The sequence below is a fragment of the Tiliqua scincoides genome, chromosome 3 (genome assembly GCF_035046505.1).
Source record: "Tiliqua scincoides isolate rTilSci1 chromosome 3, rTilSci1.hap2, whole genome shotgun sequence".
Taxonomy (NCBI): Eukaryota; Metazoa; Chordata; class Lepidosauria; order Squamata; family Scincidae; genus Tiliqua; species Tiliqua scincoides.
Window position 1 is genome coordinate 208234648 of NC_089823.1, and position 22815 is coordinate 208257462.

Sequence of the window (22815 nt, forward strand, 5' to 3'; positions counted from 1 at the left end):
ATCTGCTGGTATAGGGAGCCTGCAAACCCCAAAACCAAATGGAGGGAAAGGGTTGCAAGGGATGATCCATTCCATTCATTTTGCAACTCTGAGACCTGTTTTCGGTGTTCAGGGGCAATGGGAAAAGTTGAGAAAATGGTGACATAATATCCAAAAATCAAACCTAGAGGGGAGTCAGCGCTATGTTCCCCAATACTAGCAGAAGAGATTTTCACCACCCTTGGGTGGAACCTGTCACTTTTCGTAATGTCACAGATGTGACTAATGGTGAGTTGTTTAGTCTGTTGCTTGTGTGCAGTTTTGTACTTGTAAATGATCATTCCTGCATGGATCTTTATCTGAAGTAAATTAAAATAATGCAATGGTATTTAGCCATCTCTCCACCTCCTTATCTCTGCATACAGAATATAACTGATGTTTCATCTATAATATATTCCAGGTTATGCATGCACTCTTTTCAGTCTGTGCTTTTTGCTTTCTAGGGAGCACAAGGAAGTCCCGGATCTCCAGGGCCCAAGGTATTTTCAGAGCTGTGATACGTACAAACACAGTTGAAGTACCTCTAGCATAATTTACTGATTCCATAATTTGCGTGTTTAATTTTTTTGTTTAATTTCTATTTCAGGGCCTTATGGGTGTTAAAGGTATTGGAGCCAAAGGAATAAAGGTAACAGAATATATTCTGTATGTGTTTTCTAAAATAACTGATTATGATTTCTTTTGCTAGAAAGTTTGTTTCCTACAATCCTTTCTGTCAAGTAGGTCAACACATCATGCCTCTCCTAAGGCATTTTCCACCCTGGAAACTAATTAAAATATAACTATTTGTACTCATACTGATACTGTGAAAGCTACCAGGGGCAAAGTCTCTGAAATGCTATCCTAGCTTATGGAACTCTCTCCGCTGAACAATATTAGGTGTCAACAATATAAGCATTTAGGCACCTGGTGAAAACTTTGCTTCCTTCTCCCCATCCCAGCTTTTAGTGGTGAGTTGTACACTTTGTTGTATTGTGCTTAATGGTCTTTGCCTCACTGTAGATTACAAATATGATATTATTATTTTTAACTAGATGCATTCCAGTTTTGTAAACTACCTTCAGGACCTTATGGTCAAAAGATGAGATGAAAATATTTTACATATATGTTCTAGCTGCTGTAAGTATATGATAGTGGTATGTGATGATATCTATGATTTTTCCCCCCAATTACAGGGTGATAGTGGACTAATTGGCCCCCCTGGACCACCAGGAACAGTTATTGTTACTCTAACTGGAGCCGATAATACAACGGTAACAGTATTACATGGTTAACTACCATATAATAAAATTATATTCCAAAAATACAGTTATTCACCTAAATTTCATTGCTACAATGTTCTGTGTAAATGGTAGATATTTTCATCCACCCATGGTCTTGCATATCCCAGCAAGAAACAGAAGGAAGGGTTACTGTTAGTAGAGCTGTAGGAAAAGCAAACTCTTTTACAACACAGCTGAGTTACGCAAAGCATTTTTATATTGCAAAATGAAACAAGAGAATTAACTGGTCATGGCCACTAGAGAAGGGAGACATAAGACAACAGGAAGAGAGGCTAATAAGTCCCTAGTCAATGCAGAAGAGAGCAACTCTCAAGACTTTAAACTAGGAGCTGAATAGGTTACAGCTTTCGCTACTGGTGGGAGTGAACACATATGCAATAACCCAGGGGTTCTCAAAGTGTCTGTTGTGATACCTTGGGGCACAGCGGGATGTTCCAGTGGCCCCTCCTACCATCTTCTCCTGGGTGCCACCACCTTGGATCTTGCAAAATCTCTCAAAATTTGGGTGCTGCCACCTTGGATCTCGCAAGATCCAAGATGGCAGTGCTTGGCTGCACCAGGAGAAAGAAGCAGGGGGGGGCACCGTGACCCCAGTAAGTTTGGGAACCACTGCAATAACCGACTGTTATTGTACGGGTCTAGCTTGCATGCTGTTGTTCTTCCAACAGTTTCATGGCACTTTCGACCTTGAAAATTAAGAATAGTGTGGTGTGGGATAGCTCAGTAAAGGCACCACTCCTGTCTTTCATCCAGATTCGGAGTCTAATAGCATCTGCCCTTCAGTAAATACCGCTCAACTTTATTTTAAATTCCTTTTAAAACAAATAGCAGTTTGGCAGCAGATGTATCAGTTGGAAATCTGCCTCCATTATGCACACTTTTTTACCCCGCACCCCAGGAGGGAGCGTAGCCGTCTGCTGCCCTCCCCGCAAGCGCATGAAGTCACCAGCAACAGGGGGAAAGGGAGCAGAGGAGGGGGTGAAAGGGGCTTATCTGAGCCTTCAGGGCAAGAGGAGATGGCAGGGAGCTGGTCCACTCCTGGGAGCTCCTCTCACTCCTCGTCCATGTGGCCAAGCACCGGGGAGAGAGTGTGACCATCCGCTGCCCCCCTCCCGCAGGCGCCCAAACAAAGGGCAGGCACTCCGGCTCGGATCGCCACTTGCTCCCAACTGAGGGGTCTCAGGGCACAGTGCCCCGCTTCCAATTAGCCCCAGTCAATCAGCTGAGGGATAGCCCTGCTGTGCCTCGTGTGGGGGCAGGTGGCACCACCGGAATTCATGTACAAGTTTCTCAATTGGCAATTAACACGTGGACCTGATCTTTAAAAATGGGGCATTGTAAAACACTTTGGGGGGAAATGGACAAATCCTGCAAGGGTGCTGAAAATATGTTAGGTGTGCAGCATGCTTGTCTCTATATCACGCTCATGATACCCATTTTAATAAACATATCGTTTGTATTCTTGTTTTTGTTTTTTAAAGCACAGAATTCTTTTTTGGATTTACTGAATGAGTAGATACTTACTTCACTTTTAATATTTTTGTGACAGGAAGTAAAGGGAGATAAAGGAGATAGGGGGTCTCCAGGACCTCCTGGACCACCAGGAGATACAGTAAGTGGTACTAAATCAGAATCTTGGTGTTGAAATATTCTTCTCACTTATATCTCATCTGTAAGAGCACATACAGGTGTGCACCACTCAACGACGAGGATGTGTTCTCCGATCCCTGTTGTTATGCAATCATGTCATTAAGTGAACATTCAGCCCAATCTATTGCCTTTGTTGTTTCAATAGACACTCCCTGCCAGACACTTGCTGGCTGCACAGGCTACTGGAGATAGATTGCTTCTTCTTCGCATTAGGAGTTCCTTTGTTGTGTTAGCACACACTCTGCTGCAGGCTATGGGAAACCTGACTGCCTGATTAAAAGCCTCTTTGTTGTGCTTTAACCACATATATATGAGGGTCGCCCAGAAAGTAATGCACCACATTTTTTTTTCTTCAACAATTATTTATTGAACACAATGAAACTTACACACAAGAAAGAATGATGTTTCTTCTACACTCCCTATTTTTCCACGTAGTCTCCGTCCAATTCTATGGCCTTCCTCCAGCGAGACACAAGGGCATGTATGCCCTGTCGGTACCACTCCTTGTTCTGGTCTCGAAGCCATTTCTGCACTGTGCGAATCACCTCTTCATCATCCTCAAAATGTCTTCTGCAAATGGCATCCTTTAATGGCCCAAACAAGTGGAAGTCTGAGGGAGCTAGGTCAGGGCTGTAGGGTGGATGGGGTAACACAGTCCAACCCTGTTTAGTGATGTGTTCCGAAGTCCTCAAACTTGTGTGAGGCCGAGCGTTATCATGTTGAATCAAACATTCACCTGGGTTGTTATGGTGCCGAAGTTGCTGGAAGCGCTTCTTGAGTTTGGTTAATGTCTTCACATAAGCTTCAGAATTAATGGTGCTGCCTCTTGGCATCACATCAATGAGTATGACGCCCTCACAGTCCCAAAACACAGTGACCATGACCTTACCGGCGGAAGCAGTTGGTTTGAATTTTTTCTTCTGTGGAGATTGAGGATGACGCCATTCCATCGACTGTCGTTTTGTTTCGGGCTCAAAATGGTGAACCCAGGTTTCATCACCTGTCACAATCCTGGACAAGAACGCTTCCCCCTCATCTTCAAAACGTTTCAGCAACTCAGAAGAAATGTTTTTTCTGAGAGATTTGTGGTCCACCGTAAGACAGCGCGGAACCCATCGTGCACACACTTTTGAGTAATCAAGAGCACGGATGATTGCATCCACACTTCCTTTGCTGATTGACAGCTTCAGTGCCAACTGCCTAGTCGTTATGCGTCGGTCCTCGCAAATGAGCACATCAGCAAGCTGCGTCTTGTCAGGTGTGACAGCCGTGGATGGCCGCCCCGAACGCTGCAAATCTTGGAGCTCTGCCGAACCGCCTTCTAATGGCCTCACCCTCTGTGCCCAGCGACTAACCGTACTTCTGTCGACTGCAGATTCTCCATAAACTGTACACAAACGTTTGTGAATGTTCCCAACAGTTTCTTTCTCCGCAGTGAGAAATTCAATGATGACACGCTGCTTGTAACGTACATCACTTACAGACGCCATTTCGAAACACTGCTGCAGCTATGCTATCTGTCTGAAGAAACCAAAAATTTGTGTGCGCACTCCTGAAAATTCAAATAATGTATATCTAAAGTTTCGCATTCGTACCATTACTGTAGGCTGAGAAAAAAAATGTGGTGCATTACTTTCTGGGCGACCCTCGTATATATGGTCTATCATATATATGGTAGTTAAGTGGAAGATCATTAAGCAGTGCACGCCTGTATTAGTGTGCGACTGGCACAACCACCATCTGCTCATTAAGTATCTATAACACAGGCCTACAAAAAAGTCTTTAATTGCCAAGGGTATTTGGACAAATTTAGGATATTTTTGGGGTGCTGAATCCAAAAATGGCATTGGTTTTGCTTAGTTGTCTCTAGTTTTGGGGATATGGCATAGCCACCTTATATGCTGATTTGGGATCAAATCCTATCCAACTTTCCAGTCCTGATATAGCCATGCCAATGGGGTGTGCACTGCATCCTGTGGTGGGATGGTAGTTTTGGAGGCCTCCACAAAGTAAGGGAACATTTGTTCCCTCACCAAGGGGCTGCATTGCAGCTGCACTGGGGCTGGAAAGATGGATCAGACTGGGCCCTTAAGCACCTTCCTCAGGAGGAAGCCTACGCCATTGCTTCCTCATGAGGAAGCTGCTTGAATCAGTTTATAAAGTTGTTATGCCTTACCACCCCAAACTAGAGAGAGTTGGCAAAACCAATGCCATTTTTTGATTCAGCACACAAAATATACCCAATAATAGGTCTAACTTTTAAGTCAATAAATGTGTGTAGACCTGTGTGATTGATACACAAATACTTTTGCTTAAATTACCTCAGATTGAGGGCCCAAATATGTTCCTCATCAGGTGAAACAACAGCTTAAGGAGGTTTATTTTTATCAGGAAAACAAACCATAGTGATAAAAGTCACCTTCATTAGAATGATGTTTGTTTCCTTATTAGAATTTGTTTTAAAATCACCTCCTTTCCACCTGTGCCTTTTACCTGCATTCCTGTCATATTTCTTTCACTCCAATAAATCTAACTTGATGTGCCAAAAGATGGGAGAACCTTGCGTTTGGATCATGAAGGTCGTGGACTAGGATAATCATGTAGCTAGGTTCTGGGATTGTGAACCACTGCTTCTTAGTATCCACTGTCAAATAAAATTAGCAAGGTCTGAATTAATGGGTGTAAGGGGCCATTGATGAAAGTTCACAGACATGCAAATTTAAATATTCCAATAGTACAATAGAAGATCTTAAACAATGTGTCACTGCCCAGTATGGTCTGAGGCAACCAGCTGGAGAAAAACCAATAGGTTCCAGAGCAGGCAGATGATATTCTGAAAGACAGAAGCAGATCTGACATGGTCAAAGTCACATTCTGGAGGAGTTGGATGAGAAGGCAAGGCAGAGTCTGGCATCCTCTCTGTCAGTCAAGAAGCACCAACTGGGAACCCAAACCCAGTTATGGGGAAGTTCATATACAAAGTCAGCAGTGACCTGGTTGGCTCTCCAATTCCTTCTGGGCTGATAGGTTGTAGTTTCCCTTCTATCCACTGTCAGGGAGGCACATTGTAGCACTAAGGTGCAAGTCAGTCAGTTCCTCTCCCTCCCTGTGAGCTGTCTCAATGTCAGAGAAAGTAAGACAACTGACCCCTACTGCCATGGTTCCTGTAGGACTCCTGGAGCCTTACATAGTGTTCAGTCAAAAGAACATTCACTAACTTTCAAGGCCAGTTATGAAAAGCATATGAAAAAGAACAACACAGGCCAAAGAACTTCTTGCCTGGATACACCAAATACTGAATGTCAATAGTCCCATTTTTTTTCTCCCACCAAAAAGCAATATAGTTCAATCTGAACTAACCACCATAAGCAGCAAGTATTGTGGCTTAATATTTTATTCAACTTAAGTTGTTGCTTCAGTGTTGAAGTACTACAAAGGGCAAATGGAAGCTGCTTGATTGCAACGTATCAGATGAAACAGTAACTGAAAAAAGGAGTGTGCTGAATGAAATACTTTCAATTAATCCAGACTACGAATATCTAGAATGAAAAGTATGCTTTCTGATTATTTAATATTTTAGCATCTATTACATAAAAGTCAAAATTCATCTATTCTAAATTAAAAGACCCTAGAATCTGGATGTAGAATATCATGAAATACCATCATCTTAAGCACTATGGTTTGGCACTACATAGCAATGGCTCTGTAAGGTGTATTAACAGAAATGTTATATTGTTACGCTTGTCATAACTGAGTGATTCTTTGTCTTAGGGTTTATCTGGAAATTTTCAAAGTGCAAAAGGAGACCCAGGAGAGCCAGGACCCCAGGTAGGCAATCTTTTCGTGTGACTGATAGGTCTTGTCTTGAAAACCAATGCTGAATAGCATTCATGGCACCTGCTGAGGACCAGAAGTTACATCTTTAAGCAGAAAGTTTTGTCATTAAGCAGATGATGGCCAAAAATAAACACTTTGTTCTCACGTAGAAACTCATTAGCTGCTACAGTGTCATTTCACAGCTCAGCAACTGAGAGATGGTCTGCAGAGTGGTCTTGGCAGAAGCAATACTTCTAAAAGAATGGCCCATATGATGATCATATTCTTCTGGCAACTCAGCAGCAGCATCTCTCCCTCCCACCTTCCCACCCTCCCACCTTTCTTGGTCTGCTCCTTACTCTTTGCTTGCCTTCCAAGGCCTCCTGTCTCCCACCTATGGACTCTGCAGAAGTGTCACTGCTGAAAGTGTGGCTCTGGGAGAGCCCAGTTATAATAGGGGTCAAATCTTCTGGGGGACACATCAGCCCATGGACACGCCTGAGAAATGGTCATATTTACTCATAAGGTTGCAGAGATTCTGCCATGCTGCTGCTCTAGGTAGCTACACTGGCTACCTACTCAATTCTGAGCCAAATTCAAGGTGTTGGGGATTACCTTTACAGTCCTACAGGACATGGGACCAGGATATCTGCAGGACCACCTTCTGCCACATAATCCTGTCTGTCCCTGAGAGAGGGCCCTGCTTAGGATACTGCTGCCAACCAAGGCTAAGGGGATGGCAGCAAGGTCCAGGGCCTTCTGTCTTGTGGCACCATATCTATGGAACAAGCTTCCAGAAAATATCCTCTTTAGTTTTTGATGGGGTTTAAAAATGTATATTTTTGCTTAGCCTTTGAAGAGCAATAATGCCCAAGGTGATTTCTTTTAGTCACTTTTTATGAGTTTTAATGCTGCTTTTATGGTTTTTACTTTTATTTCCACTTTTATTCACTCATTATATTGTTGGTTTGATTTTAAAATACTGTTATTATCTTGTGAATTATATTTTATATAGTTGTTTTTAGTATTTTAAGTTGTGTTTGATGATGTTGTACACTGCTTTGAGCCACAGAAAAGTGGGGTAAATTTTTTTAAAATACCACAGCACAACACATATTTTGGGGCCTTAAAAGTTAGTCCTCTTCTTGCATATATTTGGGACACTGATTCCAAAAATGGCATGAGTTTTGCCTTATCAGCTCTAGTTTTGTTATGGCATAGCCACCTTATATGCTGATTCAACCTGTCGTCTGCACCTCAGTATCTAAGCTGGGCATGCCATATCACCAACTGTATTGGTCAGTGACCGTAATAAAAGATTCATTCATTCATTCATATCACCAAAACTAGAACTGATATGGCCAAATCCATGCCATTTCTGAACCAGTGCTTCAGATATATCCAAGAATAGGTCTAGCTTCTGAAGCACCAAAACAAAATATTTGTTTGGCAATGACAGATAGTAGCTATATACATTATTTCCCTTATTTTGTTTTGTAATAATGAAGACGATATAGTTCATATTCATGTACCGCTGACCTTTGCATTTCATTTTTATTAGGGTAAACCTGGAAAGGATGGTCTCCTTGGTCCACCTGGTTTACTGGTAACAAGAAAATCTTAAAATTGTTTTGTGTCATAAATTACATAAGCAGTGCAAATACATAGTGATGGTTATGGCAGTGGAGGCTTGGAAAGGCCCTGGGCTATTGACAGAAGAAATTGACAGTCATCTTCCTCCCCAGCGTCATTTGGGAGGGTGGATCGCTACAGGGATAGGGGATAAGGTAAAGCCAAATTGCCAGTCCTGCACAAATTGCAGGGGAAGCCTATCCATTAGGTGGTATAATGTGAATTGCATCAATGACAGATTGTGGAGGGGCAGATTCGGGGTGTCTGTACCAAGTCTGTCACTGCCTTCCTCCAGCCTGCTGCAGATGCAGCCTGTTTTGATCTGTTTTCTGCCCTCTAAAAGCAACTGGAAAGTGGACCACCCGCCTCCTTACCTTGCTCACTGTAGGTTTCTTCAAACGCAGAAGTCTCAGTTTAAATCAAATCAGTACTTCTCCAACTGAAGAAACCATATAAAGAACAGCTGCTTTTTTCTGTAGTTGTGCATAGTTGGTGGACCCAAGGCAGCCTTTCTGGTCACACTGCCGCTTGCAAACTGAGTATGTTCCCAGAAACCCCCTGTAGTGTTGCAGCAGTTTCTGGGAGGGAAGGAGGTGGACAGGTTAGAAGGAGCACAAGATCCCAGACCTCCATACTGCTTTTGGCATGACAGCTGTTCCTCATGAAAATTTACTTGAAAATTTAACACTGTAGTGAACAAATCAGAATCAATGGAGGGTATGAAGCTAGCCAACTCTCAAATGTACATGTTATGCATTAAATTAGTTTTTTTACTCTCTCTAATATCAGTTTCTCTCTCCTTCAGGGAGAGAAAGGTGAAAGGGGTTTCCCAGGACCATTTGGAAGAGTGGGATCCAAGGTAAAAACCTGGTTATTTTCCTACCACTTTACTTGTCTGTTATATTTTGCTTCATCAATTAGTGAGAGTGTGTAGTGTGAAGCGAGACAGTGTAGTGTGGAGCTAGAACCAGAGAAATCCAAGTTCACCTCCAGACTCAGCTATGAAACGCTGGGCAAACTTGGGCCAGTTCATAGAGGCATGATCAGCCTGGCAAACTAAACCCATTATGGAAAGCTGATCAGCACTTTTCAGAAACAGGTTGACACAAAGACTGCAGCTGTGGGAAGGATCTAGGCATGGGTAAGAACCAAATATAGAAAAGACCACCTACTTAGCAGATGTTGTTGGATACCTGTGGCTGCTTAGGGAATATAATTGATAGCCAATAGATTGAACCTGCAATTCTCAGTGAGAGCTTTTTCTATGATACTGTCTTACTGACTTTTGACACTAGCAGAGCCTGCTTTGAATAGCAGGCAGACTGGTGGTGTGTATTTATTCCACAGTCTGAACTGTAAGTACTTTTTCCTAAATTAGAACATGAAGAGCAGATTGTGGTTGCACAATGGGCAAGACAAAGTAATTCTACAAATGTATGTTATGTTGGCAACCTTCAGTCTCGGAAGACTATGGTATCGCGCTCTGAATAGTGGTTCTGGAACAGTGTCCTCAAATATAAATACAAATATACAAATATTATACAAATATAAACATTGCAGAATTGGGCTGTTTTGTGGAACTGATTTCAAATTGTTTGACCACAACTGTCAAAAACATATCTGCTGACAACTTAAAAGGGGTGTCATTGAGAAATTCATTGTCTAAAAATCTTTGAGGTACAATGTAAAGATACTGCATACGGAATTTGAATGACAAGGTTTAAATAGTAATGCATGCATGTCACCTAGGATTTTTGCTTTTTTCAGTCTGGGTGAACATATCTTTTTTTAATGCATCTAATATTAATTTTCATAAATATTTTCTAACATATTTAGGATAATTATTTAATTAACGTTAACCTAATCTAACATTAACAGTTATAAAACTTTAAATATTGTGTATTAACTTTACACACTTCCATTTAACATCCAGTCCATATTATGACTAATTTACATCCAGGAATGTCAGTAGACTTTATAATTGCATAAGTTTTGAAAAACTTCAATGTTTTCCATATTGAATGTATTATGACCTGTTTTTTTTTCTAAATCAGGGGAGAAAAGGTGAAGTTGGACGTCAAGGAATGCAGGGTCCAGTAAGTGCAAACTGTGTTTGCCTTAATAGGTTATTAAAAAAAACAAAAAAACCTTTAAAAGAATACAGTTATTTTTTTTAAAATGACAAATTTCACTTCTAGAGACATGCAACTAAAATGCATTTAATAAGGACCTTATTTAACCTATTAAAAATTAATTTTCTCTGAGCTGACATTCAACTTCAGTGGCCAGCCTAGCAAAGCTTAGCCCAAGTCAAGGGGGTGCAGGTATGGTAAACAACCTGGGACAACTGGACCAGGCAGGCAGGGTTCAATTCCTGATTGGTGTAGTCTAAGTTAGGTAGTTCAGGGACCTGGAGAGAGTCCAGGGGACAAAAAAACTTGTTCCAAGAGTATATGCTTCAATTGAAGTTGGTGTCTGTGCTTCAACTTTACAATCCCTCCTTGCCCTAACTATCTCTCCTAGCCTCAGCCCCCACCCCTCAATAGGGGATTGGAGAATCTTTAAGGGGCAGCTCTTGAGTTGGAAGCCAAGCCCTATATCCCAATGCATTGGTTTTCACCTACTGTATTGCCTGGATTGAGAACTGGAGAGCATGAGAGACATAGGAGGTGTGGAAGGGACCAGTCCTTTGGGAGAATCCAGTTAATGGAGCATTCTTCTGAGTCATTCCTGTGAAAGGGACTCAGGCTTCAGGGGCCACTGGCTGTCAAGCTCATGTGTGGTGCCAAGGACTAAGGCCAGCTCCTTTGCCATTTGGCTTTAGCACTTCCAGCCCATTTCTCTGGGCTTGGGCAGAATCCCCTAGCTCCTTGGTTCCTGTCTAATCTCCCCTGAAGTTACTTTTTGAAGCAATTGCCACTGGTAGCTATGCTTTTCTCTTCATTGTTATTGTTTCTCTCTCTCTCTCTCTCTCTCTCTCTCTCTCTCTCTCTCTCTCTCTCTCTCTCTCTCTCTCTCTCGCTATTTCTCTCTCGCTATTTCTCTCTTTTTATTTAAGACAGAGTATTATGCTGACATGCCTGGTGAAAAAGGAAGTAAAGGCTACATAGGACCCCCTGGACCCAAAGGCCAGCCTGGTGCACCTGGTAAAAGATCATAAATGGGTCTAGATACAATACTAAGGGCCTTCTGTACTATGTCAGTGTTTGAAGAAGCATCTGCTGAGTAAACTATCTCACACCATGTGCTTTAGGGGAGCAATGAGAGATGGGAAGGATGGGCTTTTGGCGCTCAGTGTCAGAATACTTTGTAATTAGTCCTGGTTATGTTTACGTCTGCATATGTCTACACATGCAGAAGAATGAGATGGTAGAATCGTGAGGTAATTGTATCACTTTGGGCTTGAGGTGGGGGTACCATATTTGAATGCTTTCCCGTGTGAAAACCTCCTTGCAAGTAAAAGCCTGATAGTATATCAGGAAAATTGGCTTTCGCTCCCTGTTGTATTTGTTTCTTCTTTCAGGTCTTTATGTAAGGGAGCATTGAAAAGTATGACTGTATACTACAAAACATAGTACAGTTTATTCTGCTGCATCAGGTCTCCACCACAATTCTGCTGTTTGTATAGGTCTATGCTTAGTTTGTAAAATATTTAAAAGGCATCAGAAAGGTTTTGCATCTGATCATGCCTGTTCATGCTGATCCCAGACACTGGTCCTTGACCGAATATGGAACCTTCTTGTCCTCAAAGCAGAATGTCCATGAGGCCATAACATTCCCATTGATTGCAGCAGAAATTCTTAAAGTGAATTGAATAGCAAATGATAAATCTAAACTAACAAAAGCTCAACATTATACCAACAAGACATTGTTATTGCAGGGCCACGAGGTCCCCCTGGTGTCAATGGTAGGCCAGGTAAGTAATATAACACTAATGGTAATATTTCCTTATATATAGTATAAATACACAGTCTGTCCCAGCCTTGAAATGCCTGTCCTGCTCCCTCCCCTGATCCTCCACCGATTCTTCCCCTCCCACCGACAAACTGCTCCCACTACAACCTTACCTGCTCCAGCATGGCGTCTAGGAGCCTCTGGCCTGGAGTGCACTTGTAGCCTCCAGCCATTTGCACCAGCGGTCCTGCAACAAACTGTGTTGGGCCTTTTATGATGCCATAACAGGACTTAGGGTGATGGATTGTGAGATCCCTTGATAGGATTGGGCTATAAGTTTTATTTATTTTGATCTGTATATACTACAAGAAATTCAGTGATCATTGTAATAGAACACTGAAGTAAACATGTCTTAATGGCTACAAATATTTATACACTAAACACAGAAACATTAGTTGTAATATATTTTGTTAATGCATTGCAATGATTTGATTTATACAATTTTGCATTAGGTGTTTCAAGACCTGGTCCAAAAGGTTTCCAAGGCTCTTCAGGCCTCAGAGGAAGTAAAGGAAATAGAGGACAACCTGGCATGAATGTTATTGGACAACCAGGGCGTCCTGGATTTCCAGGAAGACTTGGCCCAGCTGGATCACCTGGTCTTTCAGGAGAACCAGGTCAGTGCTCTCTCTCTCTCTCTCTCTCTCTCTCTCTCTCTCCCTCTCTCTGGGTGAGTTGGTGTTTTTTGTGATCAAATCAGGAGTTACTGTATAGTCCAAACGTATCTTTTAAACAGCAGCTATCACTACCACTGGCCATCCTTGTCAAGAAAACCAGTTAGGGTAAATAGCAAAGGAAAGAACATGGCAAATTATACCACATGGTTCGATCCATTACCAGATTCACATCCCACCGTGCCTATTTGAGAATCTTTAGGTATAAGAGACCCTGCCTCAATAATCAGTTTAGCTAGAAATTAGTCCATGTGTAATACTAACATAAGAACATAAGAACATAAGAACAGCCCCACTGGATCAGGCCATAGGCCCATCTAGTCCAGCTTCCTGTATCTCACAGCGGCCGACCAAATGCCCCAGGGAGCACACCAGATAACAAGAGACCTCATCCTGGTGCCCTCCCTTGCATCTGGCATTCTGACATAACCCATTTCTAAAATCAGGAGGTTGTGCATACACATCATGGCTTGTACCCCATAATGGATTTTTCCTCCAGAAACTTGTCCAATCCCCTTTTAAAGGCATCTAGGCTAGACGCCAGCACCACATCCTGTGGCAAGGAGTTCCACAGACCGACCACACGCTGAGTAAAGAAATATTTTCTTTTGTCTGTCCTAACCCGCCCAACACTCAATTTTAGTGGATGTCCCCTGGTTCTGGTATTATGTGCGAGTGTAAAGAGCATCTCCCTATCCACTCTGTCCATCCCCTGCATAATTTTGTATGTCTCAATCATGTCCCCCCTCAGGCGTCTCTTTTCTAGGCTGAAGAGGCCCAAACGCCATAGCCTTTCCTCATAAGGAAGGTGCCCCAGCCCCGTAATCATCTTAGTCGCTCTCTTTTACACCTTTTCCATTTCCACTATGTCTTTTTTGAGATGCGGCGACCAGAACTGGACACAATACTCCAGGTGTGGCCTTACCATAGATTTGTACAACGGCATTATAATACTAGCCATTTTGTTCTCAATACCCTTCCTAATGATCCCAAGCATAGAATTGGCCTTTTTCACTGCCGCTGCACATTGGGTCGACACTTTCATCGACCTGTCCACCACCACCCCAAGATCTCTCTCCTGATCTGTCAGACAGCTCAGAACCCATCAGCCTATATCTAAAGTTTTGATTTTTTTGCCCCAATGTGCATGACTTTACACTTACTGACATTGAAGCGCATCTGCCATTTTGCTGCCCATTCTGCCAGTCTGGAGAGATCCTTCTGGAGCTCCTCACAATCACTTCTGGTCTTCACCACTCTGAAAAGTTTGGTGTTGTCTGCAAACTTAGCCACTTCGCTGCTCAACCCTGTCTCCAGGTCATTTATGAAGAGGTTGAAAAGCACCGGTCCCAGGACAGATCCTTGGGGCACACCGCTTTTCACCTCTCTCCATTGTGAAAATTGCCCATTGACACCCACTCTCTGCAGATGAGTAAAAACACAGTGCATGAGACAAAATGCAAAGAGGAAGAAACTAACTTCCTAATAATGGCTAGGAGAATGTTCTGAAGGCCACTATTTTATTAATATTAGGGGGGGAAGTCCAAATAGAAGAGTTGTGTGTGTTTGTTTTAGCATGAGAAATCTGATAACTATGTCCAAGTATTTTCCAGCATTCATCATTGTTAAAAAATTTTGCTCCGATTGTTTTATGTACTGATTGAAAAAGGTCATTAGTTATTTAGAGGCTCTTTGTGGGTGGACCAAGAAATGCCACTATTATCTAAGGTTCCCAAAATGTTTAAAATTTCAGGTAAATGTCATTCACTGAGGTTTTGATACTTGTTTTGCGCATATATAGCTTAGAATTCTTGTTTCTTTCGTCAATGATAGTTATGAATTTTGCCAAAATTCTTTTAAAGCTGAATAGTACAGGCAAGATACAAGGTGAGGTGGCTGCCTAAGGTAACAGATGGGTGGCACCCTGCACACATCAGTCACCTCCACCAACACCTAACCAAGCCCTTACTTCTCCCTCCACTTTCTGCCATTCTATATTTTGGAATAAATCAGCAGAGCAGGAAGGAAAAAGGAAAGTGGAAGAATCACCATCCCACTTCCACTTGTATCAACTTCCTTGTTTTGCTCCATTCAGCTGCACAGTTTCAAAGAGAGTGGCAGACTCAGAGGAAGAAGTAGGTAACCTGGGCGAGATGAAAGAGGAAAAGATAGATAGATAGATAGATAGATAGATAGATAGATAGATAGATAGATAGATAGATAGATAGATAGATAGATAGATAGATGGCAGCTGAAATTGCAATGGTGGTGTCAGCAGCTGATCAGAAAGATAAAAGAATGTTGTCTTGGTTGTCATCTTCTCTTATCTTCCTTGCTCACTGAAGCAATAGGTTGGGCCACCAACATCATTGTAGTCTCCCTCTCTGTCTCTCCTCCTTCTCCCTTGCTAAAGAAGAGGCAGGCAGTCTACGGCAAAGTCCCCACCTTCATCATCGCCCCTCCCAATGCATGTCCATGCCCTTCCCACTCCCTGTGGAAAGGCAGCATAGCAATTGGGGCAGTACCATTGGGAGGTACCTTCAGGCACCAGGTCAGCTCTGGGTACAGTCATTTGTGTACTTGGTTTAAAGCTAGATTTTTGTCCCTCTCATCCATAAACAGGTACAATAACTTTTGAAAGAGGCCCACCCGGAATGCCTGGAATTCCAGGATGCATGGGGTATCCAGGCCTTCCAGGAGACAGTGGAACAAAAGGTCAGTTATTCTGCTTATGCATATATTTCTAGGCTGAAAGAGGACAGCAAGGCAGTGAACAGAAATGGTAAACAGAGCTTAGGCAGACAATATTTAGACTATTTGCATAGAATGTGTTCACGTTTCTTTGCATCAAAGAGCAATCAGACAAGATTTAGCTCTCATTCTCAGCCCATACAGATTATGCAAATTAACTCAGAGTAGCTGAGTCACCTGTTGAATGCTGGCAGGAGATAAAGAGGGTTCTAGCACACACTAAGTGCAGATGGATGGCGGTACATGTTGTCATTGCAATATGTGTCAGCTCCCTGGTTTATTCTGAGATATACTCTTGGTGCATGCTGTTGTGATGTCTGAAAATACCAAAAACCCTTTTCTCGTGTTGAAGCTTAATTATTGGCAAATTTTACCTCACTGATTGCTTTGGGGGGCTACAGTGTTGTAGGTCACAGAAAGCACATGTAACAAGGGATTAGATGTATCAGCATGACTCCAGAGTCCTGCAGATAAATAGCTAAGCTTGCCTGTGGAACTCTGTGCTTTTGGCAGAGGGAAAATTTGCTGATTTATTATCTGAGAGAAGTATAATTTTATTACAGGTGAAGAAGCAGGCCCATGTAACCAATGTACCTATACTACTGGAGCACCTGGCCTTCCTGGTGTTTCTGGATCAGAGGGTCAAGATGGGGCTAAAGGTAAACTGGATGGTGTGCCAGTGTTAAAAATTTTGGTAAAATATACTAAGGTCATGAGAGGGGAGGGGTCTTTAACGGATAATGTATCCAGTTTATAGAATATTTGACTTTTAGCTATACAGTAAATTGTAAAGTAGTAAAATGACTTTTCCTTTTATGCAAAAGATGGTTTTCCAAACTGACTGAATAAATGTAGGCCTTGCATCCTAGTCTTAATAGCTAGTGCTTTGTTTGTTTGTTTGTTTGTTTGTTTGTTTGTTTGTTTGTTTGTTTGTTTGTTTGTTTGTTTGTTTGTTTGTTTATGCAGGTATTTATATAACGCCTTTCTTTGGTCCTCAGATTTCTCCTCAGACTTTAATCCAAGGCGGTTTACATAGGCAGGCTGTTCTAAACCCCCATAGGGATTTTTACAATTGAATAGTTCTAGTCTTTCATAGAACTCCTCCTTCCAGCTGGATTCCTTCCTGGTCTGGCCTCTCTCTGGCCGTTCGCCTCCCACGCTCCACTTGAGGGCAACTCCTCTCTGCCACCGAGGGTCAGCTCATCTGTATATCAGCATGTTGTCAGTTCTCGGATACTTCCAGTTGTTTCGAACTGGCAGCCTCAGATCTTCAGGCATACAAGATTTAATGTCATAGTGCCCTCTGTTAGACATAACAGTTTCACAGGTGGTGTAAGGACATATTCCAGTGTAATAACTTGATCCCAGTTTACAAGCAGAACTTCATTCTAGCTTGTTTAATAGTGTCACCTTAGGATATTTATGGGCATAGATGTGATTGGGGAGGAACAAATTTCCTTGGCTGGCTTTATGTGACTTTTTATGGGCACTTGAGGCCTTTTAGAATGAAAGAAACCCAATGAAAGCTTTTATCTGCTTTAGGTGAGAGTGAAAACTAAACCAGATGAGACATTCACTGTGTCATAATCTAGTTTGGTACTTGCTTTCACTGTCACACAGATTTTGAAGGGGGAGGGGCTTAATCTAGGCCAGGGATGGCCAGCCTTTCAACTTTAGGGCTCCTGGACCTTTAACAGTTGTGTAGAAGAGGAAATTTTAGCAGGTGCAGCTTGTCAACTCTCATCTCTCCCTCCTCTACACACTTGTTAAAGGTCCAGGGGCCCAAAAGTTGAAAAGTCAGCCATCCCTGATCTAAATAAAGACCATGATGCAGCGTATTAATTTCATGCTATTTTCTCATTGAAAATATTCCCTGAAAACAACCAAGGTGTTTTTTGCTGCAATCCACCAATCCATACACTGTACACTTTTGCCTTCTGCATCTCCTCATTCTACTCCTTAACTATGAAAAAATAATTTAAGAAAAAATAAAATTGAAAACATAATCTAGTCCTAAAGAAAGTTACAAATAAGTACTGGTGCATATAAAGCATTACTATGATACTAAGATGCAATAAATTAAAAGAAGCAGATGCAGAATTTTCCTGGCACAAATGATACTTTAATAAAAAGTGCATGCTTTTTGTATTCTGAGGCTGAAATCTTTTGCACACTTTCCTGGGAGTAACCCATATTGAGACTTCTCGGTAGACATGCATGGGATTGTTCAGTGAGAAAGTTAGAAATGTGTTTATATCATGTGGTTGGTTGGCAAACTTCAGTCTCGAAAGACTATGGTATAAGCCTACAGCACCCAGTATTCCCAGGCGGTCTCCCATCCAAGTACTAACCAGGCCTGACCCTGCTTAGCTTCCAAGATCAGACGAGATTGGGCATGTGCAGGGTAACAGTTGCTGTCAACCTTTAATTTTCTTGCTTTTGCCAAGAAAAGAAGGTCTAATATCCTTTTATACTATTCCTACTATACCATTATGTCCTATTACTGCAGCCTAATTTTTCCCCCTATTTCTATTCTTAAATTATTGTGTTTCCATTGCAGGTAGTAAAGGATTATCTGGTCCTAAAGGTTCTCAAGGATCCCCTGGGAGGCTGGGGCCTCCTGGAGTTCAAGTACGATTTATATTCAATGGTTTTTAAAGGATGGATTGTGTGCAAGTAGAATGTTAAGCTGGTCTGTTCTGTGTTGGGAAAGCTGACCTTTGATTCAGAGCCTGTTGCTGTTGTTCATTAAAAGGCTTTAGTTCATTATAAGTTGGAGTTCCATGAATATTCTAGATGCATGGCAACCATGGGAGTGATTGAGGGTGGAGAGAACTTTGCATTTTTGGGAACTCAAATCGCAAAAGTGTGTGATTTGGGATGACTCGGCGACTTGTGAGTTGCGCATGTGGAATGCTCTGAAAAAGATTCAAATCGGGGCCACCCTGACCCGCCACTCGTCCCCACACATGCTGACTTGAGTCTGCCTGTGTCTGAGGGTGCTTGCTTACTGTTTTCACAGGGTGGAAAACCTCATGGGCCCAGTATTCTGATTGCAAGCAGCAGGGAGTTCCAGCCAGGAGGCAGGAAAGGGTCAATGAATGGGGGGGGGGGTAGACAAGAGTGAGCTCTTTCCCCCCCCCATCTCTGATAGGAAGGAAGAAACCAATGATCATTGGACAAACTATGGCATTTGGATATTTTCATTGACTGAGGGAGAGCAGGAGGAGTAGCCCAAGGGGGTTCTTGCCTTACAATTGACTGCAAAAGCCCAGGGACTCCTTTGTCTGGTTCTGCTTTCAAACCTTATGGCTTCTTGGCTCTGTTGTTACTTGGGGGAGCAAGTCCCACTAATTGACCTGCAGTAGGACTGCAGTGGGACTACTTCTGAGTAAGGTTGCAGTGCTCAGGTCATCCTGGTAAGCCTTGCAGCCGCTGCTTGTGTTGGTCCTCCTTCTCGCCACTTCTCGCCCTCTTTACAGATGGGTGGGGACAGCAGGGAAGTTAGTAAAGAGAGCTCCAGCGCACATACTTCCCAGCGGCAGCCCCTTTTTTCCCATGGTAGGCTTTTTAAAGGGGGGGCCACCTCAAATCCATGAGAGTCACTAAAGGGGATTCAGAGACTTGGAAAATGCCCCCATTAGGACTCTTTTTCGAGCTGAGTCGCAGGGCGCAGTGACTCGGTGACTCAAGTCAAGTTCCGCTAGGTTTTCCCAACACTGGAACTTTTGTTCTTGGACTGTAGCAGTGGTAATTCTAAACAATGCTTCTATACCTGTCATAGTTTTCATTATTAGCTTGTGTCTTAGGGACTTCCAGGTCTTCCAGGAAACCAAGGCCTTAAAGGATCAAAAGGTGTGCCTGGCTATGTGCATCCAGAAGGTCCATCAGGAGACAGAGGAGAAACGGGTCTCAGAGGAAGCTCAGGAGAAAAAGGTTCAGACGGCTTCTCTGGTAAACCTGGCTTGAAAGGCTCAAGAGGTTCTGTGGGAGAACGGGTCAGTATGTGTCATTTTTATAAGAATAGGCCACTTGTACTTATTAATTCATTTAGCATTTGTTCAAATATATGGCAAAATACATGTCAGTATTGGTTCCAGATAGCTATGTACATGCAGTTTATTTGATTGTTCTGTGTCATAATACCACTGCGGCATGTGGCAAAGGCTATATGCAGCCTATCAAGAGTACAAACCTAAACTGGATAGTAATCTTTTTCCTTTAATTTAGATTTTATTGTAGACCTGAAGGTATAACATTTTTTAAAGCCTGCCCTATTGATTTGTGGTGATCAGAATGAAATTGTCAGGTCATTTATTTCTGCCTCAGGTAGACCTGTTATATCAGAGGCTGAGTAAAGTATCAACTAAAGTAGTGTAGCAGTGGCCTTTTTCACTATTTACAGTTTGGAGGTGTGGGGAGCCCTACAAAGGGGTCTGCCGGCTCCCCAGACCTTCTGTTGGGCCAGAGCTGCCACAGGTAAGTTAAAAAAAAACCCTTTTGTCCTTGCAGCAGCATAATCATGGTGATCACATCGCTGACTTTGCCTTCGCCCCACCCCTTATAGGGGCAGAGACAGGGCTTCCCTGGCTGGGGTGTCACAATACCCCAGTTTAGGAACCACCTTATTAATTGAAAGAAATAATAAATACATCAAAACATTTTGAAAACTCTCATTCCAAGAGAGAACTCTTGCAGGGCAGAGAAAACCCTATGTCTGCACGTTTTCATAGTTCCTTCCCAAAAATTTCACTGATTGGAAGAAAAAGCAAATGAGGTGCCAACTTAACATCAGCTGCTATGTGTCTCACTGACACCTTAGAACTGTCAATCTCCGTCCACAAGCTTAACCAGTTCTACTCAGAAGTAAGTCCTATTTTGTATTTTGTTTAATGGGGCTTACTTTCAGGAAAGTGTGGTTAGAATTGCAGCCTCATTGTCATTCCTTCCAGAAACAGTCTAATATGGCTTCTATTCTAGAAACTGAGCAGTTTGTGTTAATCATGTTTTTTTTCCCAAATTATTCTCAGGGATCTTCTGGTCCAAAGGGAGCCAAAGGTGCACCAGGATCTGCTGGTAGCCCAGGTCTTCCTGGACAGGTAGGATTAGCTGGACCAGCAGGATATGGACCACCAGGAATAGAAGGTTCTAAAGGATCTCAAGGATTTCCTGGTTTCCCTGGGTTGCCTGGAGTAGCTGGTCAGTGGATTCTCATTTTATCCTCATTATTCAATTCAGAAGTAGTGGACTGTGATGTCTGTAGTAGATTAAAAAGCAAAAGGTAAATTCTTAGATGAGGCATATGTCTGGTACATGCTCTTATTTTACAACATGGGAGAATATAATACAATCCCACAGAATAAATATAAAAACTCAGAATTGCCTAAGACATCTGTCATTTGGTAAAGTCAGTAAGAAGGTGTTCCCCGAGTTAGAATATTAACTCAAGATGCTTACAAGTATAGGGAGATCCCAAATTATGGACGTCCAATTTATAGACAGTCATGTTGGTGCTTATGTTGGTTCTGGCTTCTGGACAAACCTCTGGAATGGAAACAGGATTTAAGTTGGGGACTATGCTAATGTTAGTATTGCAGTTATCATCCATGGGGGCAGAGAGAGAACCTGTAAACCTCCCCAGTTTCTTCACTTCCTCAAAGATGCACCCTAATTATTTTGCTTGTCAAACAACAAACGTTCAAAAAGAACATAATGAATTAGCACTGGAAAGATATTCACGTCATGAATGTATTGGCCATGTCAAGGATTGGGGTTGAGTCCAGGTTAAGCAGGAAGACAAACAGAAATTCTGCATGTCATGCCCTTATGTGGCTTGATCCATAGTTGGGTTCTGCATTCAGTGTCAGTGTCAGTGTCAGTGTCAGGTTCTGGAAGACTTTGGACAAAACCTCCATGGAGCTTTCTAACTCATACCCACAGTGCTTTGGACACTTAGTGCCACTTGTGTGCTGAGACTCGAGAGATCTCTCTGGCTGCTCTTGTCTCAATGTCCCTGTGGCACTCACAAAAGTGTCCTGAACACTCCCATTTTACCTGCTTGGACAGTCAAGAAAGACAAAAGGGAGAGGCTCAGTAGCTCTTGTCTCGATGCTGCCAAGTCACTGAGAGAGGACAGGTGTCCTTGTGTGCTCTTCTCTCAGAACCATGGTGACCAGAAAGGAGAGGTAAAAACTTCACATGGGCGTCTGAAGAAGCCCAGTTGTGGTTAAGAAGAGTGACGAAAATCAGTGATGGTGTAAACAACTTGAGTGGCTTGTGCTGCATCGGCCTGTTCGCTGCTGGATCTTTCAGAGGGTGGCCAGACGGACTCCTGGAAATATAGGGCCCCTAGGCCTATGCCTAACCTGGCCAATCCCTGATCCTGACCTGATTACAGACCCACAAGCAAGGCAGGAAGAGGGAAAGGGAGCAGCTGTATTTATCACTGAGAACTAATGTATTCAGAATAACTGATTTTGACTTTTGCTTGGGCTACCACTTATATCCAGGTGCCCACATGATAATGTAGAAGACAATAGTCTCTTTCCAGGACCTGGGAGGAAAAGGCCCAAGAGGCATAACTCTTGGTTGCTGTAGATACTCACCTATAGTATGTAAATTTGTTGTCAAGTAATCAAGTTCAAATTATCACTTCACCTTATCTCTGGGTCAATCCGAGGGAAAAAGTTTTGTTTCTCTGCTCAGCTCGGGCAGGCACCTACATAGTTTCTATAGTAACTTTCCTGGGACATTCCAGCCAACCTTTTATTCTCCTCTGTTCCATTTTGCAAATGCTGTTGCAGCTTGGTTCTGTTTTGCAAAGGCTTGCATTTAGCAGAGATCTGTTTTTTTTCCAACGCCAGGATGAAAACGCCTTTCCATTTGAAGCAAAGTCCTAGGCTACAATTCAGTGCACCATTACTTAAGAATAACACCCATGGAAAGCAGTGGGTCTACTTCTGAGTAAAAATGGTTGCAACTATATGCAGCTCACCTCTCTGCTGTGAACTGAATTG

At 42.5% G+C, this 22815-nt stretch overlaps 1 protein-coding gene and 1 pseudogene across 1 annotated transcript in view; one reads left to right on the top strand and one right to left on the bottom strand.

Annotated features, from left to right (window-relative positions):
- Nucleotides 1–22815, top strand: part of COL4A3 (collagen type IV alpha 3 chain) — a 96832-nt gene that overhangs the window by 33127 nt on the left and 40890 nt on the right. Inside the window, exons 11-26 of the mRNA XM_066621517.1 lie at nucleotides 483–518; nucleotides 626–667; nucleotides 1215–1292; nucleotides 2872–2934; nucleotides 6744–6800; nucleotides 8350–8394; nucleotides 9226–9279; nucleotides 10475–10516; nucleotides 11479–11566; nucleotides 12301–12336; nucleotides 12827–12991; nucleotides 15671–15763; nucleotides 16363–16458; nucleotides 18360–18430; nucleotides 19609–19797; nucleotides 20830–20998. Coding sequence (XP_066477614.1) covers nucleotides 483–518; nucleotides 626–667; nucleotides 1215–1292; nucleotides 2872–2934; nucleotides 6744–6800; nucleotides 8350–8394; nucleotides 9226–9279; nucleotides 10475–10516; nucleotides 11479–11566; nucleotides 12301–12336; nucleotides 12827–12991; nucleotides 15671–15763; nucleotides 16363–16458; nucleotides 18360–18430; nucleotides 19609–19797; nucleotides 20830–20998 — 1324 coding nt within the window. The remainder of the gene's footprint in view (nucleotides 1–482; nucleotides 519–625; nucleotides 668–1214; nucleotides 1293–2871; nucleotides 2935–6743; nucleotides 6801–8349; nucleotides 8395–9225; nucleotides 9280–10474; nucleotides 10517–11478; nucleotides 11567–12300; nucleotides 12337–12826; nucleotides 12992–15670; nucleotides 15764–16362; nucleotides 16459–18359; nucleotides 18431–19608; nucleotides 19798–20829; nucleotides 20999–22815) is intronic.
- On the bottom strand, nucleotides 18102–18221 carry LOC136646826 (5S ribosomal RNA; annotated as a pseudogene).